The sequence below is a fragment of the Pseudorca crassidens genome, chromosome 4 (genome assembly GCF_039906515.1).
Source record: "Pseudorca crassidens isolate mPseCra1 chromosome 4, mPseCra1.hap1, whole genome shotgun sequence".
Lineage (NCBI taxonomy): Eukaryota > Metazoa > Chordata > Mammalia > Artiodactyla > Delphinidae > Pseudorca > Pseudorca crassidens.
The window spans coordinates 108599496-108616688 of NC_090299.1; the positions used below are offsets into that span (position 1 = coordinate 108599496).

The window sequence follows — 17193 nt, forward strand, 5'->3', positions numbered from 1 at the left end:
GAGGCCCATCAGAGAACAATGTGTCATAGGTGATGGGTGCTCAGTAATGCTTGCCTGTTGGATATGTGAAGATGGCTAATTGTAGGAACAGTCATAATATTTACGTGGGCTTTCATCTGTGCCTATGAAAAGCTCAGTGACAGTACAATCCATCTTACATTGACTGTAAGATCAATCCATAGATAGAAATGGAAAAATCGTTGTCTCACACCTAATTCACGCTAATGTGATGGGCATGGGTTGAAAGGCATACTGGAAGCACGCAGAAGACAGGGAAATCTGAGCTTATAGGATTTAGATGGTTTCAGCCTATTTCATTTCCTATGTCACATTTGCCTCAGATACATAATGGAGGCAGTGAAGAGAGGGAAAAAAAAAAGCCTTTGTTGCAAACAGAGAGGCTGGTGAGAATTTAAGAAGGGCTCATTGAAGGTGTTAAGACCCCTGGGTTGGCCTGCTGGTCACTTAGGGAAGCCAACCTAACCACTTATCCCACCCATTTGGGGCTGTTCCCACCCCTCCAGGAGAGGAACTACTCCCCTGTGCCCATCATTTATTATGCAATGACGACTCAGTGGTAGGTATCTTCTGATAAACCAGGGATTCTTTCCAAGCAGATCTCTGGCTGCCTTGCTCTATAATTATGGAGCTATTTTGTCATATAACTAATATTTATTGAGCTCTTACTAAATACTTACACTGGGCCAAGTGCTTTATGTTTAAAATATCATCAAATCCTCACAAAAAACTCGTAAGCGGGGCTCAATTATCATCCCATTTTACAGATAGAGAAACCAAGGCACAGTTTCTGGGGTCACACAGCTATTAAGTGGCCAAACTGGGATTTGAACCTGGGCAGTCTGACAAGAAAGCCCGGGTGCCTAGCTGTTTTATATTCTTCCTCTTTTTTTCAGGTTACTTGCAAAGACACAATGCTTTCTCCCAGGGGTTCCATTCCTACCAAGAAAGCCTGAAATACTGGAAAATACCATTCTATCACCCCTCCACCTTGACACACTTCCCTTGCCTCTCATTTGGCCCAGCAGTAATATAACCATGAAATCACTGTGCCCAGCATAAAACCTCAGAATCCACCCTAATAAGCCCGCTGACAGCCCTTCAGTGAAGCACAGCTGAAGTCCTCAAGGAACGTTATTCAGTAAGGGAGACATTCCTCCAGCCACTGCTCACCTCGTCCATGGATCCCTGTCCTCTGCACGCGAGCCAGGTGAAGATCAGACCAAAGAACACACCCAGCGCCATGATAATGTAGGGTATGTTGGTGATGATCTGAGTAGTGTTAATCACAGACTTCAGTCGACTTGCAGTCTCTTTATCAATGAGAACACTCTGCGAGGAGGAGCAAGAAAATAGTATTCCCTTGATTACTGAATATCCAGGGTGTAAAGTTTTTTGCTCTATCTTTCCTCCAAACCATTAAACACAATTTGGGTATGTCCTCCGGTTAGCAAACCAGAGATACTGAAAATCCTTTTATAAGTTAGAATAACCAGAGGGGGCACTTATTCACTGATGTCTCTTTTCTCCTGAAGACATGTTTTACTCAAAATTGGTGGGAAAAAGGAGGGGGAAAGTATTCAGAAATACTGAGATAATATCAGCTTTTCTTTTGTATCAGACAACTCCATGTCACCCTTCAAAATCCAACTCAGCATAACTTCCTTCCAGAAGTCTCCTTTGGCCTGGTTCAAGGCCCCTTTTCTGCGCTTCCATCTCACATTCTAAAATCTTCCATCACTGTCTCCACATTCTGCATTATAACTGTGTGTTTACTTGTTTGTCTCCTCCTGACTGTGAGGTTCCTGAAGGCAAGACTTTTATTTCAGTCAACTAAACACTGGGTATAGCGCCTGAAACACAGTAGGTGCTCAATTAATGTCTCTTGATTAGATGAATGAATGAATGCAATATTCCAATAATGGTATGTGGAAAGCATCATTTCTCTCTTGGTTGGATCTATACTGATCGGGACCAGAGGTCTAGACAGAAAGTGTTCAGGGAAGTCTTGAGGCTAACCAGAATTCCAGATAACTAAGGGCAAAAGTATTATCACCTTAAACTGTGAGGTATCTGAAGAACTTAATTCTATAAAAATTATTAGCAACAACTGGGACTTCGGGCTTAATTAATGAATGGGCTTAATTCATCTGCTCAATTTGCAGATGAAGGCCCATCATGGTCAGAGTCTCCGCCTCTGGAAGGAAAGGGGTGGGAGAGCAGTCTCCAAGGTCACTTCCAGGTCTAATGTTTTCCTTTTCTAGAGAAGAGAAAAGTCAAGTTCTTTCTGGGAGGGAGTAAAAGCACGAGGTTTCACTCCATCATTCCCTGGACTCAATCTAGTCTTTAACAAAAAGTCAAAGCAGAAGTTAAGGTGGAGGGGACTTCAAATATGGTGCAACAATGAATGTAAGCTGGCAGAACAGGGCCCTTCCACACTTTCAAAAAGCCCTCCTTCCATGGCTCTCCCCACAAACAATAACCGTAATGACCCAGGAGCAACTGCAAATAGGTCCTATAAATGGTACATACTGCCTGAATTCTTCCTATGAAACAATAAAAGCCTTGTCTTAGAACTGTAATCACAAACCCTTCAAAAGTTTATCAATGTGGCTACCAATACAATGCTAAGTTGAAAAAGGATATAAAACCGTATCTACCGTATGGTCTCAACTATGTAATATCAAAACCAGAAAAATACTGAGGCAACATAAGCAGATGTCAATTGCACTTTTCTCTGAGGGATGGGCTTGCTTATCAAGCAGTTCACTTTTTAAATACAATTTTTAATCTCCTGAGTTCTATAAAGAGCACGTTACTTTTACAAAATGTGAAACATCAAATTTTATTTTACAAAGTTGTTTTGGAAAAAAAATTTTACGACGTATTGCTGAGGAAAATAAAGCAAGTTAAAAACAATTTATCAGGGGCTTCCCCGGTGGCTCAGTGGTTAAGAATCCACCTGCCAGTGCAGGGGACACAGGTTCGAGCCCTGGTCCAGGAAGATCCCACATGCCGCGGAGCAACTAAGCTCGTGTGCCACAACTTCTGAGCTTCCTCCGCTCTGGAGCCCGTGAGCCACAACTACTGAAGCCGGCGCACCTAGAGTCCGTGCTCCACAACAAGAGAGGCCACTGCAATGAGAGGCCCGCGCACCGCAATGAAGAGTAGCCCCCTCTCACTGCAACTAGAGAAAGCCCGCGCAGCAAATAAGACCCAACACAGCCAAAAATAAACTAATTAATTAATTAAAAATAAAACAATTTATCAGTCTGGCTCAGGTTTTGCGAGAAGTCATTTGAACTTTCCCTTTCCTTGCTAATCTTTGTTACTAAATCTTCTACAAAGAACAAATATTTTCAGGGAAGAGAGAAAAATCATGAAACTTTAACAACTGTTGCTGTTAACAATGGAAGCCAGCCGATCATGAATTTGAGGGGGAAAATTCTGCAAGTTTCCCCTCAAAACTGGGTGAAAGAGAGAAGGGAAATTGAGGAGGTATAACTACAGTAAATGTGATATGTGATTCAGAAAAGAATTTATCACAGGTGCCTTAAATAGTGGATGTTTCGTGAGCTTTCAGAATATGCTTTACAGAACTTCAATTTATGCCTAACAATTAGGGATAACATTTCTGTGGGTACACTGTGAAAGAAATATTTCTCAAGAGAAACTCCTCTTGTTTGAACTAAGACAGGAACCAGAAAGTAGAAAAGACTCTATGCTATGATGAAGAATAAGGCACCCACGTATCACTGCAATTAATGGGCAGGTATCACATTTTATTTAATCATTTCTCAAGCACCCCACGCTCTTTTTTATTCTTTTTCTCCTCAACTAATGAACGGTAAACTAATTACCTTTGCATTTTGTTTCTTACATAACCAGCTTCCCAGAAAGAAGTTTCACCCAAATAATGTTCTTGACAAGGGAAATTTCTTTCTGTCGTTTTCAAATCTCAGACACAGGAAGATTCATGTAAACATATAAACAGAAATTTTCTGAGGACAAACAGGTTTTTAAAAATCAACTTGGGCTTCCCTGGTGGCGCAGTAGTTGGGAGTCCGCCTGCCGATGCAGGGGACGTGGGTTCGTGCCCCGGTCTGGGAAGATCCCACATGCCGCGGAGCGGCTGGGCCCGTGAGCCATGGCCGCTGAGCCTGCGCGTCCGGAGCCTGTGCTCCACAACGGGAGAGGCCACAGCAGTGAGAGGCCCGCGTACCGCAAAAAAAAAAAAAAAAAAAAAAATCACCTTTGCCCCTTTCTCACATCTTAAATTACACATAGCTACAATCGCAGAAGTAGGAAGTTCCCCAAGCTTCCACAGGTAAAACGTACCTGTGGCTCCCTCCCAGGACTTACCTCATTGATATACATCACTGGGAAAACCAGGGTTCTAATATTTCCCGTTTCACTACAAACACAAAAAAAGAGACTATTTTATAGACATCCTCATTAGGATGGCACACTGGCCTGGCGAGACAAGTTTATATGAAAATGCCAGCCCAGTTATTTCATTAAATTACCTGGAATTTATGCAGACCTCTTATTATATCTGCAAACACCTAATAATCAGCAGTTAGATCACAAACAGTCTAACAATTCAAAGTGTTGCATATTTATGTAAAGTGTGTTTAACCAAAACACAAGATGCCAAAAGTAAATTCATCAAAATGATTACCATACTCCCAAGAGTTATTGGAGGGGAGGTTCCAGCAGAACAATGCTGTCATTCCTCAGAATGTTTTATAATCAGGCTACTCAGTATTGTCTTTACAAGAGCCTGGAGCAATCACTTACTGAGCATTTACTATGCACCAGCTCTGTACCAGGTGTCTTGGGAACATTATCTCACTTAATTCTCATAGTAGTCCCAATGCAGTAGGTATTACTGTCCCAGGTTTAAGACAAGGAGATAGTAGCTCGGAGTAATTTGCCCAGGACCACCATGAGGAAGTGGTGGAGCTAGGATTGGAATTCCACTTTGATTCTAAGGCTCTAGATTGTAACTACTAAATTATACTCCCTCAGAAATACACACACAAAATGCATCCTTACAAATCACATTTGCTTTCTAGAAAGATCCCAAACACATGTGCTTAAACCTGGCAAATTTTATGGGGGGAGCCAACCAAGTTTGAATGATAGATAGGCAGACAGAAAGATTAGATAAATATAGATATAGTATAGATATGTATTACAGTTTTGCATTCTGCTTTTTCATTCAACATTGAATGAAGTCATTTTCTCAATTACCACTGAAAAGTCTGAGCAGGAGATTATACTCGAGAATCCTAATTAAGCAGATGGAGTGTGGGTACACTGGACTCCAGAGAGTATTTCACCATCCACGGGAGGGTTTGTGGCTGGCCTGGGTGGGAGCAGTGGAAAGAAAGGGAGGGAGGGAGGCAGCCAGAGTCCTGGTGAGGGAAATGCTTAGCAGAGTGGGTAAGAGCAGACGCTGGGCCTCAGTTTCTTCATCTGTAAAAGGGGGTAATACAGGGTTATTGTGAGGAACAAATGAGTTAATGTATGTAAACTACTTAGAATAATGGTTGATCCATGGAAAGCATTCTATAAGTGTTTGGTTAAGTAAAATAAGTAACTTCCAAGACCCAGGCTGCCCATGACAATGCTGATCGTGCCTCATCCCTGAAGGGCAGGGTGAACAGACTTAGAAGTGGGCTGTACCCCTCTCGACATCAACCCCACCAGAAAGTCAATGCAGCAAAACCACCCCCTGCCTCTGCAGAAACAAGCGAAACTTACATAAAGTCGTCTAATTTTTTGACATAAACGTTGATTTGGAACCTCTTGGCTGCTCTTAGGATAATTCCAGTCAACTGTGAATCAGAGAAGTAGAAAGAAAACGTTAGGATTTATTAAAACCACACACACAGTTTCTGTCGATAGAGCACCGTTTCTGGGTGGTTCTGATAAACAGGGCGGCCACTGCCACATGTGCTAGGCAGAGCGGGACGAGGGAAAACTGTTCCCCAGGACAGAATGAGAACTGTGGATTGTGTTAGGTGCCTGGTAGACCAATGTTTCTCACACTTGACTATGCATGCGAGTCCTTGGGCACCTTATTAAAATGCAGATTCTGATTTGGTAGGTCTGGGGTGGGGCCTGAGATTGAGCAGGATGCTGTCACTTTGAATAGCAAAGCCCTAGAGGACACGGGCAGGAAGGAGATCCAGCAGATACCCTGTCGGCTCTGGGTTTCCAGGCAGAGGGACAGAGTGCTACAAAGAGGATGTGGTCACAGCCAGAGAATGGTGCCCACCTGTGGCCAGGCCCACCCAACAGAGCCCGGAGGACAGACGCAGCATTGTCCTCCCATGGCCACGCCACCTTCTGCACCAAGCGGGTGGGGTTGTGCCTCACCCTGGTGACAAGCGGGTTGGCTACTGACAAGGAGCTGACTGATGGCTAAGAGAGAAAAGGGAGAAAACCACACCTGACCTTATTCACAAAACGATAAGAGCACCGATTTCTCAAATATGAATGCAATGAGTGTAGCTAATGGTTGAAATGCCCATAAGTCGCTGTGCTCAAAGAATGTGCTGGCTCTTCTGTGACTGTTCCATGCATGTGCTCAAAATCCCAAGAATGAAGATATCTCACCTTTAATTCAGTCCCTACAGTGAAAGGTTCTCACATTGTGAAATGATACATCCTTTCAACATGGTTTTTAGGTTTTCTCCTCTATGAATATGGAATTAGAGTATGTATATATTTGATGCTTTTTAAATTAATGATGTCATATAATAACTCTCAAAAGCACCTGTATAAAGAGTTTTGCCAAAAGTGACTGAAGCTAATATATATACATTTAAATTTCAACCAAAACGTTCCTGGCAGCAGAATGTCTTCACCCTGCTGATCTGTGGCCCAGTGAGAGGAATACGTGTATGTTCAGGTCCAGTCTTTTGGCAACAGAAGACTGACCAGGTTACCTGGGTCCGATTCCAGTTGTTTCCAATGATGGGACTTTCACTGTTGCTTTTTTGTTAAAGTGGGTTTGCCAATATTTCTGCGTATTAGCTCAATACAACTCAGCCTTCTAATTACAGGGCTATGAGACTCTGCATCACATCACACTGAGCTGAGCTCCCTCCACTTGAATATGTGAATGGAAGGAAGACAATACACGTCTCAAGAGTACCCAGGGCTAAGCTGGTGAACACCTTATAGACAGAATAAAATGTATGTTTTTTAACCAAGAAGACGTGTGTACTCACAGGATTAATGTCCACAAATGTCTCATGATAGTCCTTATTTGGGTGCATGCCTTCTATGGCAGAAACAAACTTCTCATCTGCTTGGTAGAAGTGTGGGAAAGACATAATAATAGGTGCACCTGCATTTTGAGGAAAACAGAAATGAATGGTGAGGTTCTTAAAAGTCTAAGATGAATATAAAGTTCCTGACCACAAATCCAGTTCCTCAGTAGGGGGAAAGCTATACACAGAAAAGTTGGATTGGGGAGAGGGGCAGGCTAAAAGTTTATCCTACATCTCTTAGCTAGGGATTTATACTTCATCTTCTGACATCTCTTTTACCCCTACATTATTTTATATCAGAATATGAAGTCCTGGCTAAATCATTTATTCTTCAACAAACATTTGCTGAACCTATAATAGACAAATGCTTTACACACTTTATTTTAATTAACGCTCCCAGCAGTCCTATGAAGTTAGAACTATTTCCTTCCTTTTGCATTTGAGGAAAGGGAGGTTCAGAGAAGTTATAAAATTTCCCCAAGACATCCAGCTTTCAGGCGATGGAGGCAGAATTCTGATCGAATAAGGGACGACTCATTTTAAAGCACTTGTTTCAACTGTAATTCTCTACCAGTACATGGACTTTTTTCCCCCTTATCTTTCTGCTTTCCTGTTTATGTTTTACCCAAAATAGGCATCTTGCAGCATCTTAGTTCCCCGACCAGGGATTGAACCCCGGCCCTCAGCAGTGAACGTGCGGAGCCCTAACCACTGGACCGCCAGGGAATTCCCAATGTAGAATTTTTTTTAAGACTTTGCCTGGTCCTGCCATCTGCAGCCTCTGACTAGATCAAGGTCTGCCCACAGGAAGACACTGTTTTTTTTTTCTTCCTTTTTTTTTTTAAAAAAAATTTCCTATTCGTTTTAAGGAACACATAGAGAAGCAAGTTATTAAAGGAAACCTATTCTATTGATAGATTTTGCTCTTGAAAAGAGGAGAGGGACTCAGTAACTGCTGCCAGGAAAATACATTTTGGGAGAAATTAGCTTAACGGCAAGTAGTTTAAGTCTGCTCACATATCCTCCAGCCCATGGCTCAGACACCTCACTTGTCATACACACAGTTCTGCTCTCTGCTGCTACACAGTTTCACGAAGACATGATTTCCTTCTTTGTGACCTACACTGACCTTTATTTATTGATTTTTTTGGCTGCACCACGTGGCTTGTGAGATCTTAGCTCCCTGACCAGGGATGGAACCCAGGCCCTCAGCAGTGAGTGGGCAGAGTCCTAACCACTGGACCGCCAGGGAATTTCCTATACTGACCTTTAAAATGTATTTTTAAAGATCTGTTAAGGACTTAATAAGGGCCAGACACTGTCCTGAGTGTTTTACATACATTATCTCTAACCTTCACACAACCCTCCAAGGAAGTTATAATCACCCCCATTTTACAGATGAGAAAACTGCTGTCTGGAACCCTCCTTCAGCAACGTGGCCAATTTGCTAACAAACAGAAGTCAATCCCAGATCCCCCTGACTCCAGAACGCTCACTCATCCCACTAGCCAGAATGTTCCCCTGGGGAATGCAAAACACTTGAGGATAGTCCTGAAGGGTAATATTTCAGTCCACATCTGGGAACACAGAACAGGCAAGAGGAAAAGGATTATAGCAAGAGGAATGACTGTTGCAAAGTAGAATCCTTCTGTTGGTTCTGACATCAACTTCTTGAGGAAGCAGACTGTTAACAAAACAACAAGAAAAATGTGTCTACATGTGTGCCTTGAACCACAGAAACATGGGTTGATCGGGCAGGTGCCATTTCAGGACCATCCCCCAGTAAGCCAGCAGGAGAGGTCTGATCTCTAGGTCAGGGGTGTGTGTTCCCCAGAACAGCGGTTCCCAATCTTGCAGGTACCACCTTCATGAGAATCACCTGAAGTTCATTAAAACTACAGATTCTGGGGTGCTAGCAGGTGGGCCCTGGGACAGATGTTTTTAATGATTCTCCAGACAGTTCTGAGGCCAGGCTTGGGAGCCGTGACCCCATCAGACAAGGAAAGGGAGGGTTATCCCAAAAGGAGATTTTCAAACCAAATGGACATGGGGGCAAAAGTTAGCACATCATTCAGGAAAAAAGTACAAATTTAATCAAGAGAAAGGAGTTACAGAGTTTCTCAAGAGAAACTTTAAACAAGAATTGTAGCCTCAGAAAGATCGCAGTACAAATATGAGAAGACCCTAAGTTCTAGCAGGAATTTGCTCAGAGGTAAGGATTTTATAAAAATCCCGTTCCTTCTCTGAGCCCTGGTTTCCACAGTTATGAACAGAGGCTACTGGCTGTCTATCTAGCAAGGCTATTGTGAATATTATGCAGCATATGATTGCAAAAACTGGTCCTCGTGATGAAAAAAATGTTTCTGTCAGCTGCACCCCTGATCATTCCACCTCATTCACGGAAAGGAGCAGATTAGCTCAGACATTAAGAAACACTGGCCCTGGACTGGTTTCAAGAAAAAGAAAAACAAACTCTTAAACTACTTCCCAGGAAAAACATAACACGGCAATCTAGGAATAAAAATCATTACAGGAAAGCCAATGCTTTTTTTAAAAGAAAACTATGCTATAGCCATGTTACAAAACTTTTTTTTTTTTTAATTGCAGTTGATTTACAAGGCTGTGTTCGTTTCTGGTGTACAGCAAAGTGATTCAGTTACACACACACACACACACACATATATATATATATATATATATATATATATATATACTTTTTTCAGATTCTCTTCCTTTATAGGTTATTATAAGATATTGAATATAGTTCCCTGTGCTATACAGTAGAACCTTGTTCTATTTTATTTTATATATAGTAATTTGTATCTGCTAATCCCAAACTCCTAATTTCTGCCCTCTGCTTTCCCCCTTGGTAACCGTAAGTCTGTTTTCTATGTCTGTGAGTCTGTTTCTGACAAAATGTTATTCTTTTTTTTTTTTTTCGGTACGCGGGCCTCTCACTGTTGTGGCCTCTCCCATTGCAGAGCACAGGCTCCGGACGCACAGGCTCAGCGGCCATGGCTCACGGGCCCAGCCGCTCCGCGGCATGTGGGGATCTTCCCGGACCGCGGCACGAACCCATGTCCCCTGCATCGGCAGGCAGACTCTCAACCACTGTGCCACCAGGGAAGCCCCAAAATGTTATTCTTGAAAGGTCAAAATCGCCTTTCTATTGGGCTGACAACATTCTCTGTTGAAGAACACCAATCCTGCATCCAGACCCTCCTGCCCATGTCCCCTCTCTGAGTTCTTACCGTTCTTGCAGACGCTGACATTCAAAACTCCTGAGCCCAGGCAGTTTCCTTTAGGTATACAGAAGCCAGCGTTGTCTGAGGTATTGGCTAATATTTCTGCAGGCACCTTAAACCTCAAGGCAGGCAGTCCCTGTACGCTCTCAAAGTCACTGAAAGTTATATATACTGACCTGTTAGGAGGTAAGAATAAAAAGTCAATGTGAGCTCCCATCAGCATGATCTGCCCGTACCAGTGAGTTAGGCAACCGTTCTTGGGTATAACGTGGCTAAAAGCTTACAGGATAAGTGGAAAATGAAGAGGCAAAAGAAAGCTTGAAAGGAGCTCAACCCATTGAATGTGTAATAAAGTAGGAGACAGATTATAATGAAAGATGTTTAAGAGGCAGCAGCTATGCTAACATCTTAACAAGACTTAGAAAAAAACATAACGTGGGGTAGAAAATCAAGAAAATGAGTTAGAATGGATATTTGTGCTGAAAGAAATGAGTCGCCTAGACTAGCATGGACACATGCCAGGGTGAGGCAGAGGCAAAGCGAAAGCTGAAGAGTTGGCAAAGCGTGTGGCCCGGTAGATTCTGCAGGCCTGGAAAAGTGCCCCATTAGACAGATACTTGATTAGAATATATACTTTTTTTTTTTTTTTGCGGTACGCGGGCCTCTCACTGCCGTGGCCTCTCCCGTTCCGGAGCACAGGCTCCGGATGCGCAGGCTCAGCGGCCATGGCTCACGGGCCCAGCCGCTCCGCGGCATGTGGGATCCTCCCGGACCGGGGCACGAACCCGTGTCCCCTGCATCGGCAGGCAGACTCTCAACCACCGCGCCACCAGGGAAGCCCTAGAATATATACTTTGATACCCATTTCCCCCCAATAAAAATAGTTTCCGTATTTGCCTAGGTTGCTTATTTCAATGGTGTTCAACATCATTCTGCCTTCAGCGGTTACAGCGTTTCAAACAGTGGTCCCTTATGATACCAACCACCCTTCTACGTGCACAGCACCTGAGTGACAGCCAAGGCACTTTTCACATACACTGTGGTAACTGATCCTTCAGCCCTGCATCTGAAGGCATCTGAAGGCTGAGGGGAACTGCTTTGGGGGCCTCACTTTTTCACCTCTGAAGCACAGGGGGCACACATCTCTCCCTGGGTTGTGACTTACAGGAGTTGCCTTCCACTGCACATCCCACCCCATAGCATTTTTTCATGAAAATTTTAAGCAAACAGAAAAACAGAGAAAATACTATAGTAAGTACCTTTTATAACAAATACCACTTAGATAAATAAAATGTATATTTACGGATACAACCGGAGCTCTCTGCGTAACACTCCTGATTCTAGTCCTCTGCGTCCCCAGAGGTAACCGCTGTCCTGAATTTGGGGTTTATCATTCCCATGCAGGTCTTTATACTTTCACCTATGTGGATATTCATGAACAACTTGTGGCACTGTTTGTTATTTCTAAATGCTATATAAACAGTATACCATATTCTCTTTTACAATTTGCTTCTTCCTTCATTATATTTTTAAGATTTATTGCATTAATGTACATGGCTCTGGTTATTATATTTTACTGTTTGTTTGTTTTTTTGCAGTACGTGGGCCTCTCACTGTTGTGGCCTCTCCCATTGCAGAGCACAGGCTCCGGATGCGCAGGCTCAGTGGCCATGGCTCACGGGCCCAGCCGCTCCGCGGCATGTGGGGATCTTCCCGGACCGCGGCACGAATCCGCGTCCCCTGCGTCGGCAGGCGGACTCTCAACCACTGCGCCACCAGGGAAGCCCCTATATTTTACTTGTAACATGATATTCTATCAAACAAATACCCCATTATTTATTTATTTATTTATTTATAAACTTTTTGTTTGTTTGGTTTAATTTTTGGCTGCGATGGGTCTTCGTTGCTGCGCGCAGGCTTTCTTCCAATTGCGGAGAGCTGGGGCTGCTCTTCATTGCGTTGCGCGGGCTTCTCATTGTGGTGGCTTCTCTTGTTGCGGAGCACGGGCTCTAGTGCGCGGGCTTCAGTAGTTGCAGCGCGTGGGCTCAGTAGCTGTGGCTCGCGGCTATAGAGCCCAGGCTCAGTAGTTGTGGCACACGGGCTTAGTTGTGCCGTGGCATGTGGGATCTTCCCGGACCAGCGCTCAAACCCATGTCCCCTGCACTGGCAGGCAGAATCCTAACCACTGCGCCACCAGGGAAGCCTCATTATTTATTTATATTTTCCTTTTCACAGGCACTTAGATTTCTTTGGATGGAAGAAATTTTCACATATTGAGATATGGGGAAGTTATTCTGGCTTACACATGATTTAACTTAAACTTTATGCTAATGGGAACAGCCTCTCTCATAGCCTGTCAAACACTCATTGTACATCTGCTTTAACCATTAAAGTAAAGAATGCTTTTAAAAATCAAAATGGAGTAATTGTGGGTCACATTCAGGATGGAGCCAGGTGGCCATTGTGGATGTGGTTTCAGACACATTCCTGCACCACTGTGAACATAAATTTTCTGAACTGCATCAAACTCAAGGACACCACTAGCCGTTCTCAAAACAGTATCTGCTCGCAGTGGCCAGCTGCAACCTTACGGTCTCAAGGTCTCCCCTTGTAACTATGCAACCATTTCAGATCCCAACCAATCCTTGCTTAACAAGCACTCTTACTTCTTGCCAGCTCCAGTTATAATTCTTGATAAACAACCCACGTAACTAACTGCAACCTTGAGGCTTTTGCCTTTGTATGTCTCCCCCATTTTGTAGTCTGATAAAACACAATTCAAGTGCTCCTTGAATCAGTGTCTCCTAGGCTACAGTCCTCAGTTTGGCTCAAATAAAACTCTTTTCTATTCCTATTATAGATTCTTCATTATTTCCGTTGACACTTCCAATTTTTCCTAACTACAATCCATGTTGCAGTGAACTTTTCTGTATAAATCTCCTTCATGTATGTACACGAGTTCTTCAGGTCAGGGAACCTTCATAGGAGAGAAGTGCGGAATCATGGGGTTTGCACGTCTTTGGCTTTACTAAGCATTGCCAAGTGGCTCTTCAGAAGTAGTGGTACCAAACAAGAATGAGTTTCCTCTGTGCCATATCTTTAATAAGCCTCCTACTACCCTCTGGAGTTTCTTTGTCTCACCCATTGCGCTCAAACATATTTTCTCTTCCATCAGTCCTTTCACAAATATTGACTGAAGGGAGCAGCTGGATGGAAGGTGACTGAGATATTCCACGTGAAAGCTGGAAAGCGTCTGCACCATGGCACAGAGAGCAGGGATGGAGTGAAAGGAGAGCTCTTTCTGAGGAGGATGGATCCCACTTGCTGACTGATTCAGTGCAAGGGAAGAGGGAGATTTATAGTGATTCTGGAAGGGCTGACTGAGGAGGTGCTCAGTTGTGTGAGATATGAAAGCCAGAAGAACAGCTGACCTTGAGAATATTGACTCCATAGCATCAAAGGCAACTAGATTAATTCTTTTTTTTTTTTTGCAGTACGTGGGCCTCTCACTGTTGTGGCCTCTCCAGTTGCGGAGCACAGGATCCAGACGCGCAGGCTCAGCGGCCATGGCTCACGGGCCCAGCCGCTCCGCGGCATGTGGGATCTTCCCGGACCGGGGCACGAACCCGTGTCCCCTGCATCGCCAGGCAGACTCTCAACCACTGCGCCACCTGGGAAGCCCCAACTAGATTACTTCTGATGGAGGAGAAGTCTCACAAAAAGCCTTGCAGGAGTGAGTGGGAGAGGAAAGGGAGGCTGTGTGCTCAGCCTCTCAGCTGAGCGGTTTTAGGGTGAAAGGCGGGAGAAGCAGCAGGGATGACGGGGAGCTGGGAATCAGGTCACAAAGCAGGAGGCCTTCCTGCACAGAGGGGACTTCATCATGCGCGTCTGGACAGAAATAGCAGGTGGGAGCCAGGGAGAGGTTGCGGGCCACGTGTGAGCAGATGGGATCAACGGGAAGGTTAGAGCTCAGCAAAGACCTATGAACACTGAAATACGGACTGCAGTATGCTTTCTTTACCTTCTATGGAGCCACCACCTGTTGACCGGAAGAAGACCAGGGCAAATTTCACACCTGACAGAGCATACCATAATAACAAAGAGCTAACATTTAATGTTACTGACAGTGTGACAGGCCCTGGGCTGAGTATTTTATTAAAGTAACTCGTTTGTCCTCAAAACAACTCCCAAGGTAGGCAACTCTTTCTATCCTTATTTCACAAACGAGGAAAGTTAGGCACAGAGTGGTTAAATAATGTTCCCAGGGTCACACAGCTGTAAGTGGTGGAGCTGGTATTCAAACCAACACAGCCGGGCTCTGGAGTTAGTGCTGTGAACCACTACACTTCGCTGTTTCTCAATATGCCATCATCGTTGCTCACTCACTAAGCATACATACCCTCACCGAATAAGTGCAACTGTATATAATTCCTCACATTTTTGGTGGTCTTACAGTCAAAGAACTTATTTTTCAGGTTCTTACCTGCAAAAATCAGATGGGAAGACATAAAGGATTTCGTCTTTGGTGATTAACGGGTGAAAAGAATCTCCGTCTGTTCCGTTGATCATATTGCACTCGTCTGCTGTCCACCAGTCAAGTGACCTGTCATTGGGAGACAAGAAAGAGTCCAGAGGGTCACACTTGATTTTAGTCTTTTTTTTTTTTTTTAATGGTCAGGACTTTTCAAGACTCAACTGGGAGCTGGCTACCCACAGAATCTTATTCACACGCAGACACAAGGGTGGTACTGGTTGGGGACTGGATCAAGAGGCGGAAAAGCAGGCCCCCGATCCCCAATCAATTCTAACAGAGGCAACAGCCAAAAATCCTTCTTCCCCTCCTCTAAGACAGAGTATCTCACGTAGAGGTTGGGGAATATGCACTTACTTAAAGCAGTGATCCATTTGGCATTTACAGTAGCTTTGTTCACAGCCTGCCCGTGGACAGATGAGCCCTGGACAGATATTGCAGGGAGATAATATTTGTGACAGAGCATTAACTGTCTCCCCCTCCAAACAGCTAAGGGAGGATTTCTTTTGGGTCACAAGAAAGTTTAACCTTGAATCACCTTTATGCTCACTGAGAGCACAGTTGAGATGGCGGGTTTTTAAAAATTAATTCCTTGAAAAATGGTATAAAATGCAAAAGACAGGAAAGGACAGGCAATAAATAGTAATTCTTCTAACTTCTGGTCAAGGTGGCCTTCTAAGTTCGTGAATTGAGGACATCTTCCAGGGCAGTGGTTGACAGAACAAAAAAGAGAACATTTAAAAGGTCTATACCCTACTCAAACACAAAAGAACATCTCCCTAGACAATGAAAGGTGATAACTGCCAAGTTGTGAGTAGGGCTACAACTGCCAGCCCATTGGACTGCAGGTCTGGAAGCCAGGAGAAAGATCTGCAAGTCTAGCTCCTGAGGTTAATGAGGATTAAAAGTGGTCCAGCAAGGGTGTGAAACCAGGATCTGGGGGCAGGGATTTTCTGGTCAGCGAGAGAGGCCGAAGAAAGCAAAGCTGAGCTGCTGAGAGGCAGAAAGCCCCAGGCACAGCCTCACATCCAGAACCTGAGTCAAGCTGCCTGCTGACCCTTTGGCCAGATCTGTGATGAACCCTGGGTAATCGTGAGGTGGAGACCCACCATGTGTACTGGTGTTGGGGTTCCTAGGTAGGCTACATGGAGGCAACTGCAAAAGTGTTACCTAGGGAGAGGTGAGAGGATAGATGGATGGTAGAATGGATGGATGGATAGATAGATAACAGACAGACTTCCCAAATAATTATTCTGCAAGTCAACATTTTTTTTAATGAAAGAAACTTATACTAAGAGATAGGCAACAAAATCAACAATGAGATGAATTCACCTGAGAAGAAATTAAAATAATTGAACAATCTGGCTAATAAATATGTTGTTTAGTATCCTCAAAGAGACAAATGGAAGAATAACATCTGTTAAAAAAGAATGGTAAATTATTAAAAACAAACAAAAAAGAATGAGATAAGAGTAGTGAGACCCAAAGAATGAAAAATAGAAACCTTCAGAATAAAAACACAATAAAAAAGTTTTCTGAAAGAAAAACTCCATATAGGGATAAGCACTAGACTGTAGGTAGTTGGAAAGAACTGGCTAACTGAAAGATCGCTCTAAGGAATTTATACAAATATAAACTCAGAAAGATTAAAAAGTAAAGGATCAAGATACAGAGACTATATCAAGAGGCTCCAATAAATATTTAATAGGAGTTTGTGGGAGGGTAGTGAGAATAGAGTGAATAACAGAGAAGCAATAATTTAAGAGATAATGGCTGAAAGTTTTCCAAAATTTACGAAAGATACGAGACCTTGGATTGAAAGTATGCCCCAAGGGCCAAATAGAATAAATAAAATAAATTCAAATCTAGATATGTTGCACTAAAACTGCAAAAGGCCAAGGAAGAAGATAGATATCAAAAGCCAATGGAGTAACATCTTCATAATTCTGAACTGTCAACCTAGAATTCTATACCCAACTAAAACCATTAACAGCTGAAAGTGCAATAAAGATATTTTTAAATATGCAAAGTCTAAGAAAGTTTACCACCCACAGATCCTCACCGAAGGAACTACTAATAGAGTGTTTCCCAACCTAGTAACATTTTGAGCCTG

General features: G+C 43.4%; 1 protein-coding gene across 2 annotated transcripts in view; it reads right to left on the reverse strand.

The window, feature by feature from the left end:
* SCARB2 (scavenger receptor class B member 2) overlaps positions 1-17193 on the reverse strand; it is a 100312-nt gene that overhangs the window by 3245 nt on the left and 79874 nt on the right. For both annotated transcript variants that reach the window (XM_067736310.1, XM_067736309.1), the window contains exons 6-11: positions 15033-15152; positions 10556-10725; positions 7263-7381; positions 5788-5861; positions 4381-4432; positions 1192-1350 (exon numbers count right to left, since the gene is read on the reverse strand). In XM_067736310.1, the coding sequence (XP_067592411.1) occupies positions 1192-1350; positions 4381-4432; positions 5788-5861; positions 7263-7381; positions 10556-10725; positions 15033-15152 (694 nt within the window). The remainder of the gene's footprint in view (positions 1-1191; positions 1351-4380; positions 4433-5787; positions 5862-7262; positions 7382-10555; positions 10726-15032; positions 15153-17193) is intronic.